The sequence below is a fragment of the Somniosus microcephalus genome, unplaced genomic scaffold (genome assembly GCF_052327205.1).
Source record: "Somniosus microcephalus isolate GS21.2 unplaced genomic scaffold, FLI_Smic_1.0 unresolved_chr2, whole genome shotgun sequence".
Taxonomy (NCBI): domain Eukaryota; kingdom Metazoa; phylum Chordata; class Chondrichthyes; order Squaliformes; family Somniosidae; genus Somniosus; species Somniosus microcephalus.
Window position 1 is genome coordinate 81891817 of NW_028225180.1, and position 22707 is coordinate 81914523.

The 22707-nt window shown below is 53.8% G+C and overlaps 2 protein-coding genes across 12 annotated transcripts; one reads left to right on the forward strand and one right to left on the reverse strand.

Moving 5' to 3' along the window:
* Nucleotides 1-506: 506 nt before the first annotated feature.
* eif1ad (eukaryotic translation initiation factor 1A domain containing) lies at nt 507-13812 on the reverse strand. 4 transcript variants are annotated; one of them, XM_085976201.1, is made up of 6 exons: nt 13722-13812; nt 12838-12967; nt 6115-6223; nt 3859-3967; nt 2913-2954; nt 507-1444 (listed from the first exon to the last, which is right to left on the reverse strand). In XM_085976201.1, exons 2-6 carry the CDS (start codon nt 12922-12924, stop codon nt 1300-1302), a joined length of 492 nt encoding a protein of 163 aa, XP_085832327.1. In that variant the 5' UTR covers nt 12925-12967; nt 13722-13812; the 3' UTR covers nt 507-1299. The 4 variants fall into 4 exon arrangements, with proteins under 4 accessions (XP_085832327.1, XP_085832326.1, XP_085832328.1 ...); XM_085976200.1 differs by lacking the exon at nt 13722-13812 and adding an exon at nt 13515-13620; XM_085976202.1 differs by lacking the exon at nt 13722-13812 and adding an exon at nt 13109-13131.
* LOC147092906 (barrier-to-autointegration factor-like) lies at nt 10764-22202 on the forward strand. 8 transcript variants are annotated; one of them, XM_085976211.1, is made up of 3 exons: nt 10764-10787; nt 16019-16158; nt 21273-22202. In XM_085976211.1, exons 2-3 carry the CDS (start codon nt 16036-16038, stop codon nt 21417-21419), a joined length of 270 nt encoding a protein of 89 aa, XP_085832337.1. In that variant the 5' UTR covers nt 10764-10787; nt 16019-16035; the 3' UTR covers nt 21420-22202. The 8 variants fall into 8 exon arrangements, with proteins under 8 accessions (XP_085832337.1, XP_085832330.1, XP_085832333.1 ...); XM_085976204.1 differs by lacking the exon at nt 10764-10787 and adding an exon at nt 13815-13908; XM_085976207.1 differs by lacking the exon at nt 10764-10787 and adding an exon at nt 13826-13908 and having other exon boundaries at nt 16016-16158.
* The last annotated feature ends 505 nt before the right edge of the window (nt 22203-22707 follow it).

The following is a 22707-nucleotide window of genomic DNA, read 5'->3' on the forward strand; positions in this document are numbered from 1 at the left end:
AATTTTGGAAGAACTGAGGGAGCGCTGAACTGCCGGAGGTGCCGTCTTTCAGGTGAGACATTAAACCGAGGCCCCGTCTGCTCTCTCGGGTGGACGTAAAATATCCCATGGCACTATTTTGAAGAAGAGCAGGGGGAGTTCTCCCCGGTGTCCTGGGGCCAATATTTATCCCTCAACCAATATCATTAAAACAGATGATCTGGTCATTCTCACATTGCTGTTTGTGGGAGCTTGCTGTGCGCAAATTGCGGCCGTGTCGCCTACATTACAACAGTGACCACACTTCAAAAATACTTCAGGAGCAGCGTTCCCATTAAACAGCGCAGTGCTCCGGGGCCGGCAAAACAAAACTAGAGGGAACATTGGTCACCGGTCCGTGTGTCTGGCCATATATAGACAGCGGACACTGGGGCTCGATTCCCCCTCTCACCACAACCAGACCGGTCCTTAATCGCCTCTCCAATGTAAAACTTCCTGTTCCGCTGAGAATAAACCAGCACGAACCATTCTACATCTCTCCAACTTTTATTGACACCAAAACAAAGATTTTTCTCCGCGCCATCCCCCCAGGAATGTAAAATGGTCGTCTCCCCGCCACTGGGCTGTTACTGCCGGGCTCGCTCTGAAAACCAACTCGACTGTGGGGGGTGGTGGAGGGAGGGGGAGGTGTGTGAACGGGACCAATCCTCCAGACCCACTGTGATTGGTTAGCTACGCAGTAGAAATCGGCCTCCACTCGGAAGTTGTGGGGGGGCCGAAGAGGATTGGACTTGGCTACGGGTATGGACCCCCTTTCATGGTCGAATGAATATCCGAATTTAACCTCCCTCTCGACACCAAAAACATTAAGGGAAGGGGAGGTAAGGGGAGATGGGGGAAAAACTATGACCAGAAGACTTGACCTAAAATGGCATTGAGGATCACTGGGGGGGGGGGGATTAATTCTTAGAACAGGGGCTCACCAGACAGTGACCAGGCAGCGAAGGCCCTTTAAACACCCACGGCCTTCTCCGTCCTAGTGCCCAGCGGACACCAGGCCCCGCACCCCAACTATATTCAGCCTAAAGTGAAGGGGGACGTATTAAACAGTAGCCTTTCCCTGCCCCAGAACAGGTTTTAAAATATACACACACACACACAGAGGAAGGTGTCCTTCCCTGTAACGGGACAGTTGTCCTTTCCACGGCTCGAGTTGGATCTTTACACAGAAATAAACATCCACTCTCTTCAACGGACAGCGGCCTGTCAGATGAGCGCTTGCTCACGTTCCCCCGGAATACGATCCCCAGCATCTTAAGTTCACTCCTTCGCCCCCTCTTCCTCATCCTCCTCCTCACTCTCCTCGCTTTCTGAATACTCGTAATTCCTCCGGTTTGTGTTGACAAACAAGTCGCTGTCATCTGCGGAATCCTCCTCCGACCCCCGATCCCCTTTCTCTGGGTTACTGGAGGAAGAGAATGTTGGAAAATGAGTGTTCTTGGTCTAAACACGCCATCGATCTAGGACTGAGGCCCACCACCACCACACACACACACACACACACACAGCAGGACTGGACAGACGAGATGCAGGATGTTCCCGATGGTCGGGGAGTCCAGAACCAGGGGTCACAGTCTAAGGATAAGGGGTAAGCCATTTAGGACTGAAATGAGGAGGAATTTCTTCACCCAGAGAGTGGTGAACCTGTGGAATTCTCTACCACAGAAGGCAGTGGAGGCCAATTCATTAAATATATTCAAGAAGGAGTTGGATATATTCCTTAAGGCTAAAGGGATCAAGGGGTATGGGGAGAAGGCAGGGACAGGGTACTGAATTTGGATGATCAGCCATGATCGCATTGAATGGCGGAGCAGGCTCGAGGGGCCGAATGGCCTACTCCTGCTCCTATCTTCTATGTTTCTATGAAGCAGGGGGGGGGGGGCGCAGTTGCCACTGGACTCTGGAGGGGAAATTCAGCCAGGGATCCTGCTCCTGTTCATACAGTGACCCATCCTGGAGTGTGTGTGGGGGGGACAAGCGAGAGCAGGCTTGGCTGGGATGTCTTAGAGTCACACCCAGTCCTTATTCACTGTCTAGGTACCTGCTGGAGTGATGTTTCACAGCGTGTGGCAGCTCCCCAAGGAACTGGACCCCGGACAGAGTCGCACCCCAAGAAGGAAATACCATAGGAACAGAAGGCGGCCATTCAGCCCCTCGAGCCTGTTCCGCCATTCGAGGAGATCATGGCTGATCTGTGACCTAACTCCATCCACCTGCCCTTGCCCTGTATCCCTTAATACCTTCAGTTAACAGAAAGCGATCAATCTCAGATTTAAAATTAACAATTGATCGAGCATCAATTGCCGTTTGAGGAAGAGAGTTCCAAACTTCTACCACCCTTTGTGTGTAGAAGTGTTTCCTAACTTCACTCCTGAAAGGCCTGGTTATAATTTTTAGACTCTGCCCCCCTAGTCCTAGAATCCCCAACCAGCGGAAATAGTTTCTCTCTCTCTCTCTACCCTATCTGTTCCCCTTAATATCTAAAACTTTGATCAGATCACCCCTTAACCTTCTAAATTCCAGGGGATACAACCCTAGTTTGTGTAATCTCTCCTCGATGTTTAACCCCTGGAGTCCGGGTATCATTCTGGTAAACCTACGCCACACTCCCTCCAAGGCCAGTATATCCTTCCCAAATTCCAGGTGGTGCTTGCCCTGGGGGGCTGAGATTGGGCCCGTGAGCAAGGGGCTGAGCGGAGGTTAGGGAGGGGGAGTCACTCCGGGTCCCTCGCACTCTCAAAGCCCAGAGATGGTTCAGGGGGCCTGTCGATGACAGCGGCCTCTCCTCGCTGTGCAGAATTTTAAATAAAAACCCTCAGCTGGCCCGGGTGTGCGACGGGTCGGGTAACAGGGGTTACAGACGGGACACTCACCTCTCGGGGCTTTCGGCAGTCGGGTCTGAGAAACTGGCAGGCCTTTAGGAGGGGAGGGGGGTCAAAAAGGAACAGTGATTAGAGGCAGGGTAAGCACGGATTGTCAATTATCTTCACTCAAGACTCCTGCCCACTGCTGGCTGCAGCCCCCTCCCTCTCCGTCCGCCCTCGATTTGCCAGCTCACAGGGGACAGAGAGCAGAGCAGCTCCCAGCCCCAGCGCTTTTCTGGCATGATCCCTCCCCATCCCAAAAAGAGAGGTCTTGCATTTCTCCAGCGCCTTTCACCACCTCAGGACGTCCCAAAGCGCTTTACAGCCAATGAAGTACTTTTAAGTGTAGTCACTGTTGTAGGAAACGCCAATTTGCGCACAGCAAGCTCCCACAAACAGCAAGGTGATAATGACCAGATCATCTGTTTATGGTGATATCAGTTGAGGGTTTAAATATTGGCCCCAGGACACCGGGGAGAACGCTCCCCCTGCTCTTCCGATACTTGCCGTGGGATCTACATCCACCCGAGAGAGCAGACGGGGCCTCGGTTTAACGTCTCAGCCGAAAGACGGCACCTCCGGCAGTGCAGCGCTCCCTCAGAACTGCACTGGGAGGTGTCAGCCTGGGTTATGTCCTCAAGTCTCTGGAGTGGGACTCGAACCCACGACATTCTGATTCGAGAGGGGGAAGAGTGCTACCAATTGGTGTAAACAGTTGAATACGCTGCTTAACTGCACAGAAATGACAACACGGAAGCAGGCCATTCGGCCCATCCAGTCCGCGCTGGTGGCTATCCTCCACACGAGCACTATCCTATCCCACGTGCCCACCCCGTTTCCTTTAATCACTTATCCTCTATTTAAAAGCCTGGGAGAAGAGATGCCAATTATTGCCGCTGAGGAAGCAGTAAGGCTGACACCACCCCACCCCATCCCATCCTCTCGATAATCCTACCACACTCCTTCCTTCTTCAGCTGTTTGATGTGCTCCTTGTACAGGATGGAGGTGATTTCCGCCTTCACCTTCTCCCCTTCTTCAATCGGGTCCACGATCAGGAAGTCACCTGGACAAAAAATCAACACACACACTGAATATCAGTGACTGAGCCCCGCGCGCACAGAGCAGGAAAGACCCAGGCTCCGTCCCCGGCCTATGCTGTGTTAGCTGACGCATCGCAGGGTTCCCCCCCCACCCCGGCCAGGTTCTGATATTCACAGTATAACCACTACAGGAATAGCCCAACAGTTCCTAGTGGCTCAGTGGGTAGCACTCTCACTCGCTTCCGAGTCAGAAGGTCGTGGGTTCATAGTCACACTCCAGGGACTTGAGCACAAAATCCAGGCTGACAGTCCCAGTGCAGTACTGAGGGAGTGCCGCACTGTCGGAGGGGCAGTACTGAGGGAGCGCCGCACTGTCGGAGGGGCAGTACTGAGGGAGCGCCGCACTGTCGGAGGGGCAGTACTGAGGGAGCGCCGCACTGTCGGAGGGGCAGTACTGAGGGAGCGCCGCACTGTCGGAGGGGCAGTACTGAGGGAGCGCCGCACTGTCGGAGGGGCAGTACTGAGGGAGCGCCGCACTGTCGGAGGGGCAGTACTGAGGGAGCGCCGCACTGTCGGAGGGGCAGTACTGAGGGAGCGCCGCACTGTCGGAGGGGCAGTACTGAGGGAGCGCCGCACTGTCGGAGGGGCAGTACTGAGGGAGCGCCGCACTGTCGGAGGGGCAGTACTGAGGGAGCGCCGCACTGTCGGAGGGGCAGTACTGAGGGAGCGCCGCACTGTCGGAGGGGCAGTACTGAGGGAGCGCCGCACTGTCGGAGGGGCAGTACTGAGGGAGCGCCGCACTGTCGGAGGGGCAGTACTGAGGGAGCGCCGCACTGTCGGAGGGGCAGTACTGAGGGCGCGCCGCACTGTCGGAGGGGCAGTACTGAGGGAGCGCCGCACTGTCGGAGGGGCGGTACTGAGGGAGCGCCGCACTGTCGGAGGGGCGGTACTGAGGGAGCGCCGCACTGTCGGAGGGGCAGTACTGAGGGAGCGCCGCACTGTCGGAGGGGCGGTGCTGAGGGAGCGCCGCAATGTCGGAGGGGCAGTACTGAGGGAGCGCCGCACTGTCGGAGGGGCAGTACTGAGGGAGCGCCGCACTGTCAGAGGGGCAGTACTGAGGGAGCGCCGCACTGTCGGAGGGGCAGTACTGAGGGAGCGCCGCACTGTCGGAGGGGCAGTACTGAGGGAGCACCGCACTGTCGAAGAGGCAGTACTGAGGGAGCGCCGCACTGTCGGAGGGGCAGTACTGAGGGAGCGCCGCACTGTCGGAGGGGCAGTACTGAGGGAGCGCCGCACTGTCGGAGGGGCAGTACTGAGGGAGCGCCGCACTGTCGGAGGGGCGGTACTGAGGGAGCGCCGCACTGTCGGAGGGGCAGTACTGAGGGAGCGCCGCACTGTCGGAGGGGCGGTGCTGAGGGAGCGCCGCAATGTCGGAGGGGCGGTACTGAGGGAGCACCGCACTGTCGGAGGGGCGGTACTGAGCGAGCGCCGCACTGTCGGAGGGGCGGTACTGAGGGAGCGCCGCACTGTCGGGGGGCAGTACTGAGGGAGCGCCGCACTGTCGGAGGGGCAGTACTGAGGGAGCGCCGCACTGTCGGAGGGGCAGTACTGAGGGAGCCCTGCACTGTCAAAGATGCTGCCTTTAGGATGAGACGTTAAACCGAGGCCCCGTCTGCTCTCTCAGGTGGACGTAAAAGATCCCACAGATTGGAAGAGGAGCGGGTCGGAGAGGAGCGGGGGCGGGAGTTCTCCCCGGTGTCCAGGGGCCAATATTTATCCCTCAACCAACATCACAAACATTATATTGTCATTATCACATTGCTGTTTGTGGGAGCTTGCTGTGCGCAAATTGGTTGCCGCGTTTCCTACAACAGTGACCACACTTCAAAAAGTACTTCATTGGCTGTGAAGCGCTTTGGGACGTCCGGTGGTGAAAGGCGCTGGAGAAATGCAAGTCTTTCTTTACGCCTCGCCCAGAGGTCAACCAGTCTGCTATCAAAAGCACAGCCCCTGGTGCCCAGATGATGCCCAGTCCGTCTGGCGTGCTATTCCCCAAACCCCCCCCCACCCCCCGTTTAAAGTTGCCTCACCCCCCCCCCCAACCCCGCCTACCAACTGCACGCTGCCCGAATTGGGAACTGACACGATGTGACGCGAATCGCTCCCGTACCTCGCTTGATCCAGATGTTCTTGCGGAATTTGGTGGGCATGCTCACGAGGAACCGCTCCCCCTGCGACGTTTCCACTTCGTGAAGATTGTTCCCTGGAGTTCCGACCACCTGCGGGAACGAGTTCAAACGAAAATTTCTACAGTGCGTCTCACCGCCACAGGACGACAACAGCAACTCCCATTTACACAGTGCCTTTAACGTGGCAAAACGGCCCAAGGCGCTTCACAGGACACAATTTGACACCGAGCCACATGAGGAGATATTGGGACAGGTGCTTGGTCAAAGAGGTCGGTTTTAAGGAGCGTCTTAAAGGAGGAGAGAGGCGGAGAGGTTTAGGGAGGGAATTCCAGAGCTTAGGGCCCAGGTAGCTGAAGGCACGGCCGCCAATGGTGGAGCGATGGAAATCGGGGATGCTCAAGAGGCCAGAATTGGAGGAGCGCAGAGATCTCGGAGGGTTGTGGGGCTGGAGGAGGTTACAGAGATAGGGAGGGGGGCGAGGGCCACGGAGGGATTTGAAAACAAGGATGAGAATTTTAAAAGCGAGGATGTCCCAAAGCGCTTCACAGCCAATGAAGCACTTTCCTGTAAAGTGTCGCCACTGCAGGAAACACGGCAGGCAATTTGTGCACAGCAAGCTCCCACATACAGCAATGCGATAATCAGGTTTTTTTTTTAGTGATGTTGGTTGAGATATAAATATTGGCCCCAGGACACCGCGGATAACCCCCCTGCTCTTCTTCGAAATAGTGGCCATGGGATCTTTTGCGACACACCCGAGAGAGCCGACGGGGCCTCGGTTTAACGTCTCATCCGAAAGACGGCAGCTCCGACAGTGCGGCGCTCCCTCAGTACCGCGCTCCCTCAGTACCGCCCCTCCGACAGTGCAGCGCTCCCTCAGTACCGCCCATCCGACAGTGCGGCGCTCCCTCAGTACCGCCCCTCCGACAGTGCGGCGCTCCCTCAGTACTGCCCCTCCGACAGTGCGGCGCTCCCTCAGTACTGCCCCTCCGACAGTGCGGCGCTCCCTCAGTACCGCCCCTCCGACAGTGCGGCGCTCCCTCAGTACCGCGCTCCCTCAGTACTGCCCCTCCGACAGTGCAGCGCTCCCTCAGTACCGCCCATCCGACAGTGCGGCGCTCCCTCAGTACCGCCCCTCCGACAGTGCGGCGCTCCCTCAGTACTGCCCCTCCGACAGTGCGGCGCTCCCTCAGTACTGCCCCTCCAACAGTGCGGCGCTCCCTCAGTACCGCCCCTCCGACAGTGCGGCGCTCCCTCAGTACCGCCCCTCCGACAGTGCGGCGCTCCCTCAGTACCGCCCCTCCGACAGTGCGGCGCTCCCTCAGCACTGCCCCTCCGACAGTGCGGCGCTCCCTCAGCACTGGAGTACTACAACAATGTTTAAAAATAGTTACCCTGTTATTTCCATCTCCACTCTTTAAACAGTTCCCCGCTCCAAGCACTTCAATGCTGGCAGCATCTCCCAAGGGACAGAAGCAGTCCAGCCCCGGAACGCTGCCAGGGCGTGTCAACCCGGGGTGCAAGAGTTGCCTACAGTGACTTCTCATCACTTTCCTGCCCAGATTAAACTATCCGTCCTCCCAAACTTGGAATCAGCGGGGAAACTGTACTGAAGCTAAACGCTAGGCTGATTTCCACAGAAGATTAGGGAGCAGGTTAAAAATTAATCAACTCCTGATCACTGTCCAATTTGTGTTTTGAAACTGAGCTTTGCGGTGACGGCTTTTGTAGTCAAGTCACCTTCTGACATGCACTGTCTAAGTTTATGTAAGGAAGGTGCCCGGTCTCTGTGGAACCCGTACCCCAGTGAGATTCAGTGTCTGTGGAACCCGTACCCCAGTGAGAGTCAGTGTCTGTGGAACCCGTACCCCAGTGAGAGTCAATGTCTGTGGAACCCGTACCCCAGTGAGAGTCAGTGTCTGCGGAACCCGTACCCCAGTGAGAGTCAGTGTGTGTGGAATCCGTACCCCAGTGAGAGTCAGTGTGTGTGGAACTGTACCCCAGTGAGAGTCAGTGTCTGTGGAACTGTACCCCAGTGAGAGTCAGTGTGTGTGAAACCCGTACCCCAGTGAGAGTCAGTGTCTGTGGAACTGTACCCCAGTGAAAGTCAGTGTCTGTGGAATCCGTACCCCAGTGAGAGTCAGTGTCTGTGGAACCCGCACCCCAGTGAGAGTCAGTGTGTGTGGAACCCGTACCCCAGTGAGAGTCAGTGTGTGTGGAACCTGTACCCGAGTGAGAGTCAGTGTCTGTGGAACCCGTACCCCAGTGGAGTCAGTGTCTGTGGAACCCATACCCCAGTGAGAGTCAGTGTGTGTGGAACCCATACCCCAGTGAGAGTCAGTGTGTGTGGAACCCGTACCCCAGTGAGAGTCAGTGTCTGTGGAACCCGTACCCCAGTGAGAGTCAGTGTGTGTGGAACCCGTACCCCAGTGAGAGTCAATGTCTGTGGAACCCGTACCCCAGTGAGAGTCAGTGTCTGCGGAACCCGTACCCCAGTGAGAGTCAGTGTGTGTGGAACTGTACCCCAGTGAGAGTCAGTGTCTGTGGAACTGTACCCCAGTGAGAGTCAGTGTGTGTGAAACCCGTACCCCAGTGAGAGTCAGTGTCTGTGGAACTGTACCCCAGTGAAAGTCAGTGTCTGTGGAATCCGTACCCCAGTGAGAGTCAGTGTCTGTGGAACCCGCACCCCAGTGAGAGTCAGTGTGTGTGGAACCCGTACCCCAGTGAGAGTCAGTGTGTGTGGAACCTGTACCCGAGTGAGAGTCAGTGTCTGTGGAACCCGTACCCCAGTGGAGTCAGTGTCTGTGGAACCCATACCCCAGTGAGAGTCAGTGTGTGTGGAACCCATACCCCAGTGAGAGTCAGTGTGTGTGGAACCCGTACCCCAGTGAGAGTCAGTGTCTGTGGAACCCGTACCCCAGTGAGAGTCAGTGTCTGTGGAACCCGTACCCCAGTGAGAGTCAGTGTGTGTGGAACCCGTACCCCAGTGAGAGTCAGTGTGTGTGGAACCCATACCCCAGTGAAAGTCAGTGTGTGTGGAACCCGTACCCCAGTGAGAGTCAGTGTCTGTGGAACCCGCACCCCAGTGAGAGTCAGTGTCTGTGGAACCCGTACCCCAGTGAGAGTCAGTGTCTGTGGAACCCGTACCCCAGTGAGAGTCAGTGTGTGTGGAACCCGTACCCCAGTGAGAGTCAGTGTGTGTGGAACCCGTACCCCAGTGAGAGTCAGTGTCTGTGGAACCCGTACCCCAGTGAGAGTCAGTGTCTGTGGAACCCGTACCCAGTGAGAGTCAGTGTGTGTGGAACCCATACCCCAGTGAGAGTCAGTGTGTGTGGAACCCGTACCCCAGTGAGAGTCAGTGTCTGTGGAACCCGCACCCCAGTGAGAGTCAGTGTCTGTGGAACCCGTACCCCAGTGAGAGTCAGTGTGTGTGGAACCCGTACCCCAGTGAGAGTCAGTGTGTGTGGAACCCGTACCCCAGTGAGAGTCAGTGTGTGTGGAACCCGTACCCCAGTGAGAGTCAGTGTGTGTGGAACCCGTACCCCAGTGAGAGTCAGTGTGTGTGGAACCCGTACCCCAGTGAGAGTCAATGTCTGTGGAACCCGTACCCCAGTGAGAGTCAGTGTGTGTGGAACCCGTACCCCAGTGAGAGTCAGTGTGTGTGGAACCCGTACCCCAGTGAGAGTCAGTGTCTGTGGAACCCGTACCCCAGTGAGAGTCAGTGTCTGTGGAACCCGTACCCCAGTGAGAGTCAGTGTGTGTGGAACCCATACCCCAGTGCGAGTCAGTGTGTGTGGAACCCGTACCCCAGTGAGAGTCAGTGTGTGTGGAACCCGCACCCCAGTGAGAGTCAGTGTCTGTGGAACCCGTACCCCAGTGAGAGTCAGTGTGTGTGGAACCCGTACCCCAGTGAGAGTCAGTGTGTGTGGAACCCGTACCCCAGTGAGAGTCAGTGTGTGTGGAACCCGTACCCCAGTGAGAGTCAGTGTGTGTGGAACACGTACCCCAGTGAGAGTCAATGTCTGTGGAACCCGTACCCCAGTGAGAGTCAGTGTGTGTGGAACCCGTACCCCAGTGAGAGTCAGTGTAGCTTTCTGAGGTATTTGTAGAATATGGTATTAAAGGTAAGTGAAGATAGTCCAAGTCTGTATATCCCAGACAGTCACATCTTCCAGCAAACAGCTGCTCACACAGCACAGATTAGAACTGTGAGCTAGCCAGCAAGAAATGGCGAGGTAAGTTTGAGACAGGGTAGAAACAGGAGGTGCGACTGTCTACAGCTAATCACAAAGTAGACTAAATCAAGAGTGATTAGAATAGATCAGATTATAACATATGAATTGAATACGATAAGAACTAACCTGATTAACAGAACCTAAGCTGGTTATGGGATTAATGGAGAAACACTGAATGGGGGGAGCTGATCTCGAGCAGGCAGCAAGAAAAAGGGCCCTTGTGAAGCAGATAAGAAAGAGGCTGGGCCACAGCTGTAGTGACGCACTGAATTCCTGCATGAAGTGGGGGACACTTGTCAGGTGACCTGGTTTGTTTGCGAGTGAGTATAAAAGATTGGGCATCGCAGTGAGGTAGCTTGGATTAAAGACACGAGATCGAGCTCAGAGTGTGCGAGGTTCATCCAACGGGCTGTCTGCTTGTAAGTCCCCCCTTCTCGGTAACCTCCTCCAACCCCACAACCCTCCCTATCTCTGTAACCTCCTCCAACCCCACAACCCTCCGAGATCTCGGTAACCTCCTCCAACCCCACAACCCTCCCTATCTCTGTAACCTCCTCCAGCCCCACAACCCTCACTATCTCTGTAACCTCCTCCAACCCCACAACCCTCCCTATCTCTGTAACCTCCCCCAACCCCACAACCCTCCCTATCTCTGTAACCTCCTCCAACCCCACAACCCTCCCTATCTCTGTAACCTCCTCCAACCCCACACCCCTCCCTATCTCTGTAACCTCCTCCAGCCCCCACAACCCTCCCTATCTCTGTAACCTCCTCCAACCCCACACCCCTCCCTATCTCTGTAACCTCCTCCAACCCCACACCCCTCCCTATCTCTGTAACCTCCTCCAGCCCCCACAACCCTCCCTATCTCTGTAACCTCCTCCAACCCCACACCCCTCCCTATCTCTGTAACCTCCTCCAGCCCCACAACCCTCCGAGATCTCGGTAACCTCCTCCAGCCCCTACGACCCTCCCTCTCTCTGTAACCTCCTCCAGCCCCTACAACCCTCCCTATCTCTGTAACCTCCTCCAGCCCCTACAACCCTCCCTATCTCTAACATCCTCCAGCCCCTACAACCCTCCCTATCTCTGTAACCTCCTCCAGCCCCTACAACCCTCCCTATCTCTGTAACCTCCTCCAGCCCCACAACCCTCCCTATCTCTAACCTCCTCCAACCCCACAACCCTCCCTATCTCTGTAACCTCCTCCAACCCCACACCCCTCCCTATCTCTGTAACCTCCTCCAGCCCCCACAACCCTCCCTATCTCTAACCTCCTCCAACCCCACACCCCTCCCTATCTCTGTAACCTCCTCCAGCCCCACAACCCTCACTATCTCTGTAACCTCCTCCAGCCCCTACAACCCTCCCTATCTCTGTAACCTCCTCCAGCCCCACAACCCTCCCTATCTCTAACCTCCTCCAACCCCACAACCCTCCCTATCTCTGTAACCTCCTCCAACCCCACACCCCTCCCTATCTCTGTAACCTCCTCCAGCCCCCACAACCCTCCCTATCTCTAACCTCCTCCAACCCCACACCCCTCCCTATCTCTGTAACCTCCTCCAACCCCACACCCCTCCCTATCTCTGTAACCTCCTCCAGCCCCCACAACCCTCCCTATCTCTGTAACCTCCTCCAACCCCCACAACCCTCCCTATCTCTGTAACCTCCTCCAGCCCCACAACCCTCCGAGATCTCGGTAACCTCCTCCAGCCCCTACGACCCTCCCTCTCTCTGTAACCTCCTCCAGCCCCTACAACCCTCCCTATCTCTGTAACCTCCTCCAGCCCCTACAACCCTCCCTATCTCTGTAACCTCCTCCAGCCCCTACAACCCTCCCTATCTCTGTAACCTCCTCCAGCCCCTACAACCCTCCCTATCTCGGTAACCCCCTACAACCCTCCCTATCTCTGTAACCTCCTCCAACCCCACAACCCTCCCTATCTCGGTAACCTCCTCCAGCCCCACAACCCTCCCTCTCTCTGTAACCTCCTCCAACCCCACAACCCTCCCTATCTCGGTAACCTCCTCCAACCCCACAACCCTCCCTATCTCTGTAACCTCCTCCAACCCCACAACCCTCCGAGATCTCTGCGTTCCTCCAATTCTGGCCTCGAGCATCCCCTGATTTTAATCGCTCCACCATTGGTGGCCGTGCCTTCAGCTGCCTGGGCCCCGAGCTCTGGAATTCCCTCCCTAAACCTCTCCGCCTCTCTCTCCTCCTTTAAGACGCTCCTTAAAACCGACCTCTGTGACCAAGCTTTTGGTCGCCTGTCCTAATCTCTCCTGATGTGGCTCGGTGTCAAATTTTGTTTGATAATCGCTCCTGTGAAGCGCCTTGGGATGTTTTACTCCAGAGGGTATAGGCTAGTCTACTCAATGTCTCCTCATAGGGCAACCCTCTCAAGGAATCAATCTAGTGAATGTTCGTTGCACCGGCGCTAAGGCAAGTATATCCTTCCTTACCCGCACAATCTGTTGCTTCTCGGAGGGCGGCGCGTAATCACCCAGCACCTCCTTCACCACGTGTTTCCTCTTAGTCGCCTGGGACATCTTGGGCTCTGGGCGAAGCGTTCAGCTCGGCGTCCAATGAAACCTGCAGGAGGAGCAGGAGAAGAGCACAACTAAGCACGGGGCAGTACTAGGTCCCCGTTCCTGGGGTGGGGTAGGGTAGCGGCAAGAGCATCCAAACGCTGAAAGCGCGGGCATTTTTAACGAGCGGCTTTTGACACCTTACCCAATTTGACCCCGTTTTAAAGGTGGCGGAAATTCGGTGGGTTGGGCGAGAGGCCAGAACTGGAGGGGAGCGCGGCGATCTTGGGAGAGTTGTGGGGGCTGGAGGAGGTTAGAGAGATAGGGAGGCCATGGAGGGATTTGAAAAGGAGGATGAGAGAATTTTAAAATCGAGGCGTTGCTTAACCGGGAGCCAATGTAGGTCAGCGAGCACAGGAGGTGATGGGTAAACAGGGACTCGGTGCGAGTTAGGACACGGGGGAAAACGAGAGATTAAGATGAGCGGATGGCTACTGAGGGAGGAAGGTGGGAGGCCAGCTAGGCAAGCGCTGGACTAGTCGGAGTCTGGAGGTGACAAAGACCGGGATGAGGGTTTGAGCAGCAGACTCCGGGCCCAGGGAGCAGCTCACCAGCTCTCAGCCATGACTGCCCAGCAGGAATCCCAGTCCGTCCGCGGCTTCCTTCCCCCTCCGCCCTACTTCCGGTCCGACCCCGGTTTCCTTCCCCCCGCCCGACTTCCGGCCCGACCCCGGCTTTCTTCCCCCCGCCCGACTTCCTGTCCGCTCATTAAATCGGTGCCAGTGCCCCGTCGCGATCTGGGAGAGGGAGTAACGAACCCGTAACGCCGCCTTTCTTTCCTCGCTTCCCACAGCTCCTGGGTAATTTACCGAACCAAACGGGTTTTTGGTTTGTTTTTCGATCTGCCGCCCGGAACCAAAGTGAAGCGGAAGCCCGGGGGGGGAGGGGTTTAAAGGACGGCACGGGGTCGTGACCCCAGAACGAGTTGGTTGGCGGGCTCGGCAGGTGAGGCGGAGATGAAGTGGTGCCGGGAGCGGAGCCCGGAGGCTGGTTGGTGGCGAGAGCGGGGAGGAGGGCGAAGCCGAGCTTCAGGCTGACCGGGCCCGGCGGCGGGGGGTTCCCGGGGCCGCCGCTCCACTTAATGCGGCGCCGCCCACGGACCCTGGTGCCGGCTGTCCACACTGCGCAGCCGCCCTGGGGCCCCGGCTGTCGGGACTGCGCAGCCGCCTGTCGGGACTGCGCAGCCGCCTTGGGCCCCAGTTGCCGGCTGTCGGGACTGCGCAGCCGCCCTGGGCCCCCGGTTGCCGGCAGTCCGTAGTTCCCCAGCGGCGGTCAGTGAGCGGCGTGACCGGCTGTGCCGCCTCCTGCAGTCGGATAGCCGTGGGGAGGGGGGTGAAATATTTCAGTGGTAAGACAGAGAAGGAGGGAAACTGCAGGTAAAAAACATTCCTTTCTTCCCCCTGGGCAGGTGGCACATTTGCCACCAACCTGAGCCCAGGTTGGGAGGGAGAGAGAGAGAGAGACAGGGGTGGTTTGGGAAGGGGAAGAGAGAGAGGTGGGTGGTGAGTGAGGGAGGGGGTTGATGTATGGGGGTGGATTGGAGGGCGTTGGTGTGGGGTGGGGGGGCAGAGGAGATGGATTGGAGGGGGTTGGTGTATGGGGGTGGATTGGAGGGGGTTGGGTTGGTTGATTGGAGGGTTTGGCCCTCAGGTGGTTACCTGATTGCTTTGTTTACATTCATATTCGTTCTCCAGTGTGGGCGGTTGCCATACCTCGGTGTTGAGTCAGTCGCACGCTGCGTGACTGGAGTTCACGGACCAGGTAAGGGCAGCAGGCTTCCCTTCCCTGAAGCGTATTCCTGGACTAGTTGGGTGCTTATGACAATCTGGCAGCTTTCACGGGCAATTTTCTAGAGTCGGGCCACGGATTGCCAGATTTATTGAACGTGGAGCGGATCACTGGCCCAGTACCGTAAGCACTAAGCTACAACAGTGACTACACTTCAAAAAGTACTTAATTGGCTGTAAGGAGCTTTGAGATGTCCTGAGATTGTGAAAGGTGCAAGTCATTTCTGTAAGATCCTCCTCCGGAGACTATTCCTTACAGCAGCACGATGGCATAGTGGTTAGCACTGTGCCTCACAGCGCCATGGACCCAGGTTCGAATCCGGCCTCGGGTGACTGTCTGTGTGGAGTTTGCACATTCTCTCCGTGTTTGCGTGGGTTTCCTCCGGGTGCTCCGGTTTCCTCCCACAGTCCAAAGATGTGTGGGTTAGGTTGATTGGCTATGATAAATTGACCCTTGGTGTTAGGGGGATTAAATACGTGGGGTTACGGGGATAGGGTGGGATATGTGTTGGTGTAGGGGTTATGGGGATCGGGTGGGATATGTGTCGGTGCAGGCTCGATGGGCCGAAATGGCCTCTATCTGCATTGTGGGGTTTCTGTGATTTCTGTGAAATGCAGGCAGTGCCCAGTCATTAACTCTTCTGCAGTGCTCCTACACTAAAAATGTGGTTTAAAAATTCCTGAAGGCTAGGAATTTCTACTGCCCTTTGTGTGAGGAAGTGCCTCCTGATTTTGCTCATGAACGGCCTAACTTTTAAGATGAGGTTCCCCCACCTGAGGAATTAGTGCCTCTATCCAATCGAATCCTGAAAACTCCTCAATCCAATCACCCATGTAACATTCACTCCCTCCACCACCAGCGCACCGTGGCTGCAGTGTGGACCATCTACAAGATGCACTGCAGCAACTCGCCAAGGCTTCTTCGGCAGCACCTCCCAAACCTGTGACCTCTTCCACCTAGAAGGACAAGGGCAGCAGGCGCATGGGAACACCACCACCTCCAAGTTCCCCTCCAAGTCACACACACCATCCCGACTCGGAAATATATTGGCCGTTCCTTCAACGTCGCTGGGTCAAAATCCTGGCACTCCCTCCCTAACAGCACTGTGGGAGCACCTTCACCACACGGACTGCAGCGGCTCAAGAAGGCGGCTCACCACCACCTTCTCGAGTACAACTAGGGATGGGTAATAAATGGAAAAAGCTGTCGTCGTAATTTAACCCTGGAATCATTCTGATTTTGTGCATGTGGTTTTTTTTTTAAGTAGGAAAACACAGCGACACGATGACGACATCACAGAAGCACCGAGATTTTGTGGCGGAGCCCATGGGGGAGAAGTCGGTCAAGTGCCTGGCGGGTATTGGAGAGGCCCTGGGCAAGCGGCTGGAGGACCAGGGGTTTGACCGGGTAGGTGATTGGCGTCCGAGCGCGGGCATATCTGGCCTGAGCTGAGATCGGCACCACCAGCTCTCCCTCGGGGTCCGAGTCTCTCGTTTTTGTAATTGCATAGAATTTACTGCATAGAGCGAGGCCATTCGGCCCATCTGGTCCATGCCAGTGTTTATGCTCCACATGAGCCTCCTCTCACCCCATCAACATATCCTTCTGCAAAAGCAAAATACTGCGGATGCTGGAAATCTGTAATTAAAAACAGAAAATGCTGGAAGTGCTCAACAGGTCAGGCAGCATCTGTGGAGGGAGAAACAGTTAACGTTTCAGGTCGATGACCTTTCGTCAGAACTAGTAAAAGCTGGAGATGGAAGACGGTTTTAAGCAAGTGTGGGGGCAGGGAAAGGGGGGAGAGGAGGAAAGAACAAAAGGGAAGGTCTGTGATTGGGTGGAGGGCAGGAGAGATTAAGAGATGGTGCAAGGCAAAAGGAGATGGTAATGGGACAAGTTAAGAAACAAATCCTTCCATTCCTTTCTCCCTCATGTGTGTATCTAGCTGCCCCTTGTATACATCTATACTATTCGCCTCAACCACTCCGTGGTTCCATATTCTCACCACTCTGGGTAAAGAAGTTTAGAAACATAGAAGATCGGAGCAGGAGTCGGCCATTCGGCCCCTCGAGCCCGCTCCGCCATTCAATGAGATCATGGCTGGTCATCCAAATTCAGTACCCTGTCCCTGCTTTCTCCCCATATCCCTTGATCCCTTTAGCCTTAAGAAATATATCTAACTCCTTGAATATATTTAATGAATTGGCCTCCACTGCCTTCTGTGGTAGAGAATTCCACAGGTTCACCACTCTCTGGGTGAAGAAATTCCTCCTCATCTCTGTCCTAAATGGCTTACCCCTTATCCTTCGACTGTGACCCCTGGTTCTGGACTCCCCGACCATCGGGAACATCCTTCCTGCATCCAGTCTGTCTGGTCCTGTTAGAATTTTATACGTTTCAATGAGATCCCCTCTCCTTCTTCTAAACTCAGCGGATATAAGCCTAATCGACCCAATCTCTTCTCATACATCATTCCTGCCATCCTGAATTCCCTTGGTTATTAGTGATTTATTATTTATTAATGGATTTATTACTATTCATTAAACTAAGGCAGCAGAAATGGCAATTGTGACCCCTTTCTGCGACACCTGGGCCCTTCCTGCTCTCTGTGTGTGTGTGTGACTCAGTACCATACCGGGTGAGACTGGCGCAGGCTGGGGATGGTGCCTGGGCCTATCCTGCTCCTGAGTTTGCACAATTGACTCGCTGAGGTGTCGGTGGCTCCTGGTCTGTAGATTCGAAGAAAGTGCTGCAGCTTGAGGGGCTGAATGTCGTCCTATATCCCTGTCTCTGTATAGTTGAGGGTGTTGGGCAGCACAAGTATAGCGACGTACAGCACAGGAGGCCATTCGTCCCATCGTGCCTGTGTCTGCTCTTTAGAAAGAGCAGTTAAATTTCGGCTCTCCTCAGATTTTCCCCCCTATAACCCTGCAAGCAAGTCGCCTTCAAGAACATGTCCAATTGCCTTTTGTAAGTTACTATTGAATCTGCTTCCACCGCCCTTTCAGATCACAACAACTCTCTGTGTGAAAAGAATTCTCCTCATCTCCCCCTCTGGTTCTTTTGCCGATTTATCTTCAATCTGTGTCCTCTGGTTACCCGCCCTCCTGCCACTGGAAACACTTTCTCCTCATTTACTCGATCAAAACCCCTCATGATTTTGAACGCCTCTATCAAATCTCCCCTTAACCCTCTCTGCTCTAAGGAGAACAATCCCTGCTTCTCCGATCTCTCTACGTAACTCGGGTCCTGGTGAACCTCCTCTCCTCTCCACCTCCTTCCTAAAGTGTGGTGCCCAGAACAGGACATGATACTCCAGCTGGTGTCTAACCAGTGACTTATATAGAATTACATCGAGCCTGCTGCACAGAAACAGGCCATTCGGCCCACCTGCTCCGTGCCGGTGTTTCTGCTCCACACGAGCCTCCCCCCACCCCTCCTCTTCTCACCCTATCAGCATATCCTTCTATTCCTTTCTCCCTCATGTGTTTATCCAGCTTCCCCTTAAATCCATCTGTGCTATTCACCTCAACCCCTCCCTGTGGGAGCGAGTTCCACATTCTCACCACTCTGGGGAGCACAATTAATGCAGTGAAGTTTTGCGTTATTTTGCTTTTGTTGCAGAATATAGGTAGGGCTGGTTAAATTTCAGAACCAAGTCATGGTTTCAAAATCACGAAGGGGGGGGGGGGTCTCGACAGAGAGAAACTGTTCCCATTGGCGGCGGGGTTGAGAACCAGAGGACACAGATTTAAGATGATTGGCAAAGGTGACATGAGGAAAAACTTTTTTAACGCAGCGAGTGATTAGGATCTGGAATGCACTGCCTGAAAGGGTAGTGGAGGCAGACTCGATCATGGCTTTCAAAAGGGAATTGGATAAGTACCTGAAGGAAAAAATTGCAGGGCTACGGGGAAAGGGCAGGGGAGTGTATACGGGATGGTTTCCTGGACCAATGTGTCGAGGAACCAACTAGAGATCAAGCCATCTTAAACTGGGTATTATGTAATGAGAGAGGATTAATTAGCAATCTTGTTGTGAGGCCCCTTGGGGAGGAGCGATCATAATATGATAGCATTCTTCATTAAAATGGAGAGTGAAGTAGTTGACTCAGAGACTAGGGTCCTGAATTTAAATAAAGGAAACTACGATGGTATGAGGCGCGAGTTGGCTAGGATGGATTGGGGAACGTTACTCAGGGTTGACGGTGGATAGGCAATGGCAAACATTTATAGATCGCATGGATGAACTACAGAATTTGTTCATCCCTGTTTGCATAAAAATAATAAAACAAAAAAAGGTGACTCAACCGTGGCTAACAAGGGAAATTAGGGATGGCATAAGATCCAAGGAGAGGACATATAAATTGGCCAGAAAAAGCAGCAAACCTCAGGATTGGGAGCAGTTTAGGATTCAGCAAAGGAGGACAAAGGGATTAATTAAGAGGGGGAAAATAGATTGAGAGTAAGCTTGCAGGGAACATTAAGAACTGATTGTAAAAGTTTCTATAGATATGTGAAGAGAAAAAGATTGGTGAAGTCAAGCGTAGGTCCCTTGCCGTCAGAATCAGGGGAATTTATAATGAGGAACAAAGAAATGGAAGACCAATTAAATACATACTTTGGTTCTGTCTTCACAAAGGAGGACACAAATAATCTCCCAGAGATGTCGGGGAACATGGGGTCTGATGAAAGGGAGGAATTGAATGAAATTGGTATTTGTAGGGAAATGGTGTTAGGGAAATTGACGGGATTGAAGGCCGATAAATCCCCAGGGCCTGATAATCTACATCCTAGGGTACTTAAGGAAGTGGCCCTAGAAATAGTAGATGCATTGCTGGTCATCTTCCAAAATTCTATAAACTTGAACAGTTCCCATGGATTGGAGGATAGCTAATGTAACCCCACTATTTAAAAAAGGTGGTAGAGAGAAAACAGGGAATTATAGACCGGTAAGCCTGACATCGGTAGTGGGGGGAAAAGGCTAGAGTCCATTATAAAAGATGTAATAGCAGAGCACTTGGAAAACAGTGACAGGATCGGACAAAGTCAACATGGATTTACAAAAGGTAAATCGTGCTTGACTAATCTACTGGAATTTTTTGAGGATGTAACTGGTAGAATAGATAAGGGAGAACCAGTGGATGTGGTGTATTTGGACTTTCAGAAGGCTTTCGATAAGGTCCCGCATAAGAGATTAGTGTGTAAAGTTAAGACACATGGGATTGGGGGCAAGGTACTGTCTTGGATAGAGAACGGGTCGGCATACAGGAAGCAAAGAATTGGAATAAACGGCTCTTTCTCCGAGTGGCAGGCAGTGACTAGTGGGGTACCGCAGGGATCGGTGCTAGGACCCCAGCTATTCACTATATATAAATGAACTAGATGTAATATCTCCAAGTTTGCAGACGGCACAAAGCTGGGCTGTGAAGAGGATGCAGAGAAACTCCAGTACAATTTGGACAGGTTGGGTGATTGGGAAGATGCATGGCAGATGCAGTATAATGTGGATAAATGCGAGGTTATCCACTTTGGTGGCAAAAGCAGAAAGACAGATTATTATCTGAACGGCAATAGATTGGGAAAAGGGGAAGTGCAACGGGACCTGGGTGTCCTTGTGCACCAGTTGCTGAAGGTAAGCATGCAGGTACAGCAGGTGGTTAAGAAGGCAAATGGTGTGTTGGCCTTCATAATGAGAGGATTTGAGTACAGGAGCAAGGATGTCTTGCTGCAGTTGTACAGGGCATTGGTGAGACCACACCTTGAGTATTGTGTGCAGTTTTGGTCGCCTTATCTGAGGAAGGATGTTCTTGCCATGGAGAGAGTACAGCGAAGATTCACCAGACTGATAACTGGGATGGCAGGAATGACGTATGAAGAGAGATTGGGTCAATTGGGCTTATATTCTCTAGAGTTTAGAAGAATGAGAGGGGATCTCATTGAAACTTATAAAATTCTAACAGGACTAGACAGACTAGATGCAGGAAGGATGTTCCTGATGGTCGGGGAGTCCAGAACCAGGGGTCACAGTCTAAGGATAAGGGGTAAGCCATTTAGGACAGAGATGAGGAGGAATTTCTTCACCCAGAGAATGGTGAACCTGTGGAATTCTCTACCACAGAAGGCAGTGGAGGTCAATTCATTAAATATATTCAAGAAAGAGTTGGATATATTTCTTAAGGCTCAAGGGATATGGGGAGAAGGCAGGGACAGGGTACTGAATTTGGATGATCAGCCAGGATCTCATTAAATGGCGGAGCAGGCTCGAGGGGCCGAATGGCCGACTCCTGCTCCTATCTTCTATGTTTCTATGCGTGGGACTAGCTGAACTGCTCTTGCAGAGAGCTGGCACAGGCTGAATGGTTACAGCACAGGAGGAGGCCATTTTACAATTCTAAGTGGTACAAGAATCACAATTAAACGAGTCCTTTAAAGGTATTGCATTAACTGTAATGGTTTTTGTATTTGGTTCTATGTTCGATGCCACCCCCATTTTATAAAGCCTATAATCTGTCTCTCCAGGCGTACGTGGTGCTGGGACAGTTCCTGGTGTTGCGAAAGCACGAGGACCTCTTCAAAGAGTGGCTGAAGGATACATGCCAGGCCAACTCCAGGCAGTGCAGTGACTGCCACACCTGCCTGAGGGAGTGGTGCGACGCCTTCCTGTAAACCTTCCGGCTGCAGCTGCCCTCCTCCCTCCTTTCCTCCCCTCCCCCCCGTGTATTTTTATTGATCTTAAAATGATAAGTTATCCGCTCTGCTTTTTGTCCGGTTTTTCCACGGTTTGCACCGAGAGATTTTTATCTCGCTCACTCGCTCTCTTTCTCGCTGCTGAAATCGTCAATCTGTTGCCCTCTCAGCTGCTGTGAGCTTTTACGCGACTGTGAACTGACGGCAACGAAGGAAGGAACGGCCAGCCGGCCACACGGCTTCACCCGGCTGCTGCGCTGCAGGCTTGTGGGGAGGGGGTCCCTGTCCCATGTGACATTTTTAAACCTCCTGTATTTCTCTACTGCTGCCCAACTTTCCCCGCCACCCCCCCCCCCCTTCAAAAAAAAAAAAAAAAAAAAACCTTGCTCAATTGCCCCGTATTTGGTAACCAGATACCATTGGGTGCCTGTTTGGCTGGTGTTGCTTGCACTCGCGCACGCACTCACTCTCTCTCTCTCTCTCTCTCTCTCTCTACTGCTTTGAACCTCCCCTTCCTCGATCCACTCTTGAGGTTCTATACGCCTTGCCCGCTCCCAGGAGAAGGTGGATCAAACGCTGAATTGATTCGTGAACGTGAGCCTGTTTTATTCATTCTTAACCCTCGGGCTGCCCCCCACCCCCCCTTCCCTCCTTCTAGTCTGATTCCACTCGTGCTTTTCATGGTGGTGAGATTCCGCGCCGCTACGGCAACCTGTTATTAAGTTTTTGTATGATAAACAATAAAAAGTGTTTTGAGACCGAGTTGTCCTGGTGTTTTCCCTTTCTTTACTGTGTGTGTGTGTCTCTCTCTGCGCTTCCTGGCTCTCTCCCTCTGGCATCTCCTTCCTGGTGCGAGGCTGAAGAAGTAAGTGTCGGCCAGCTATTCGATTCTGTCCACGGGCCCTTTGTCGCTGGCTATCTTTTTTTTTTTTTTTTTCCTGGCCCCCTCCCTAACCCAGGGGAGGCTCTGAAACCATTTACAGCCTCGGCCACTGCCCAGGTGAGGTCAGTGTGAATCGGGCGGGGAGGGATGGAGCCTGGCCCCACTGGTCTGTACGCCTCTCTAACACACCAGAGAGAGCACCTTTCACAGGCTCCTTGTGTAACTCCAGCTGTTAATGTGGTCTATCCCTTTTTAAAAGCCTGTGGGCAAGGCCTATAAACCGGGTAATTATAGCTGCTTGTAAATTTCTGGTTTGAGGTCCAAAGGGATCCAAGTGTGCAATGGCCTGGCTTTGATGAGATGATGGGTGCAATAACAACATGC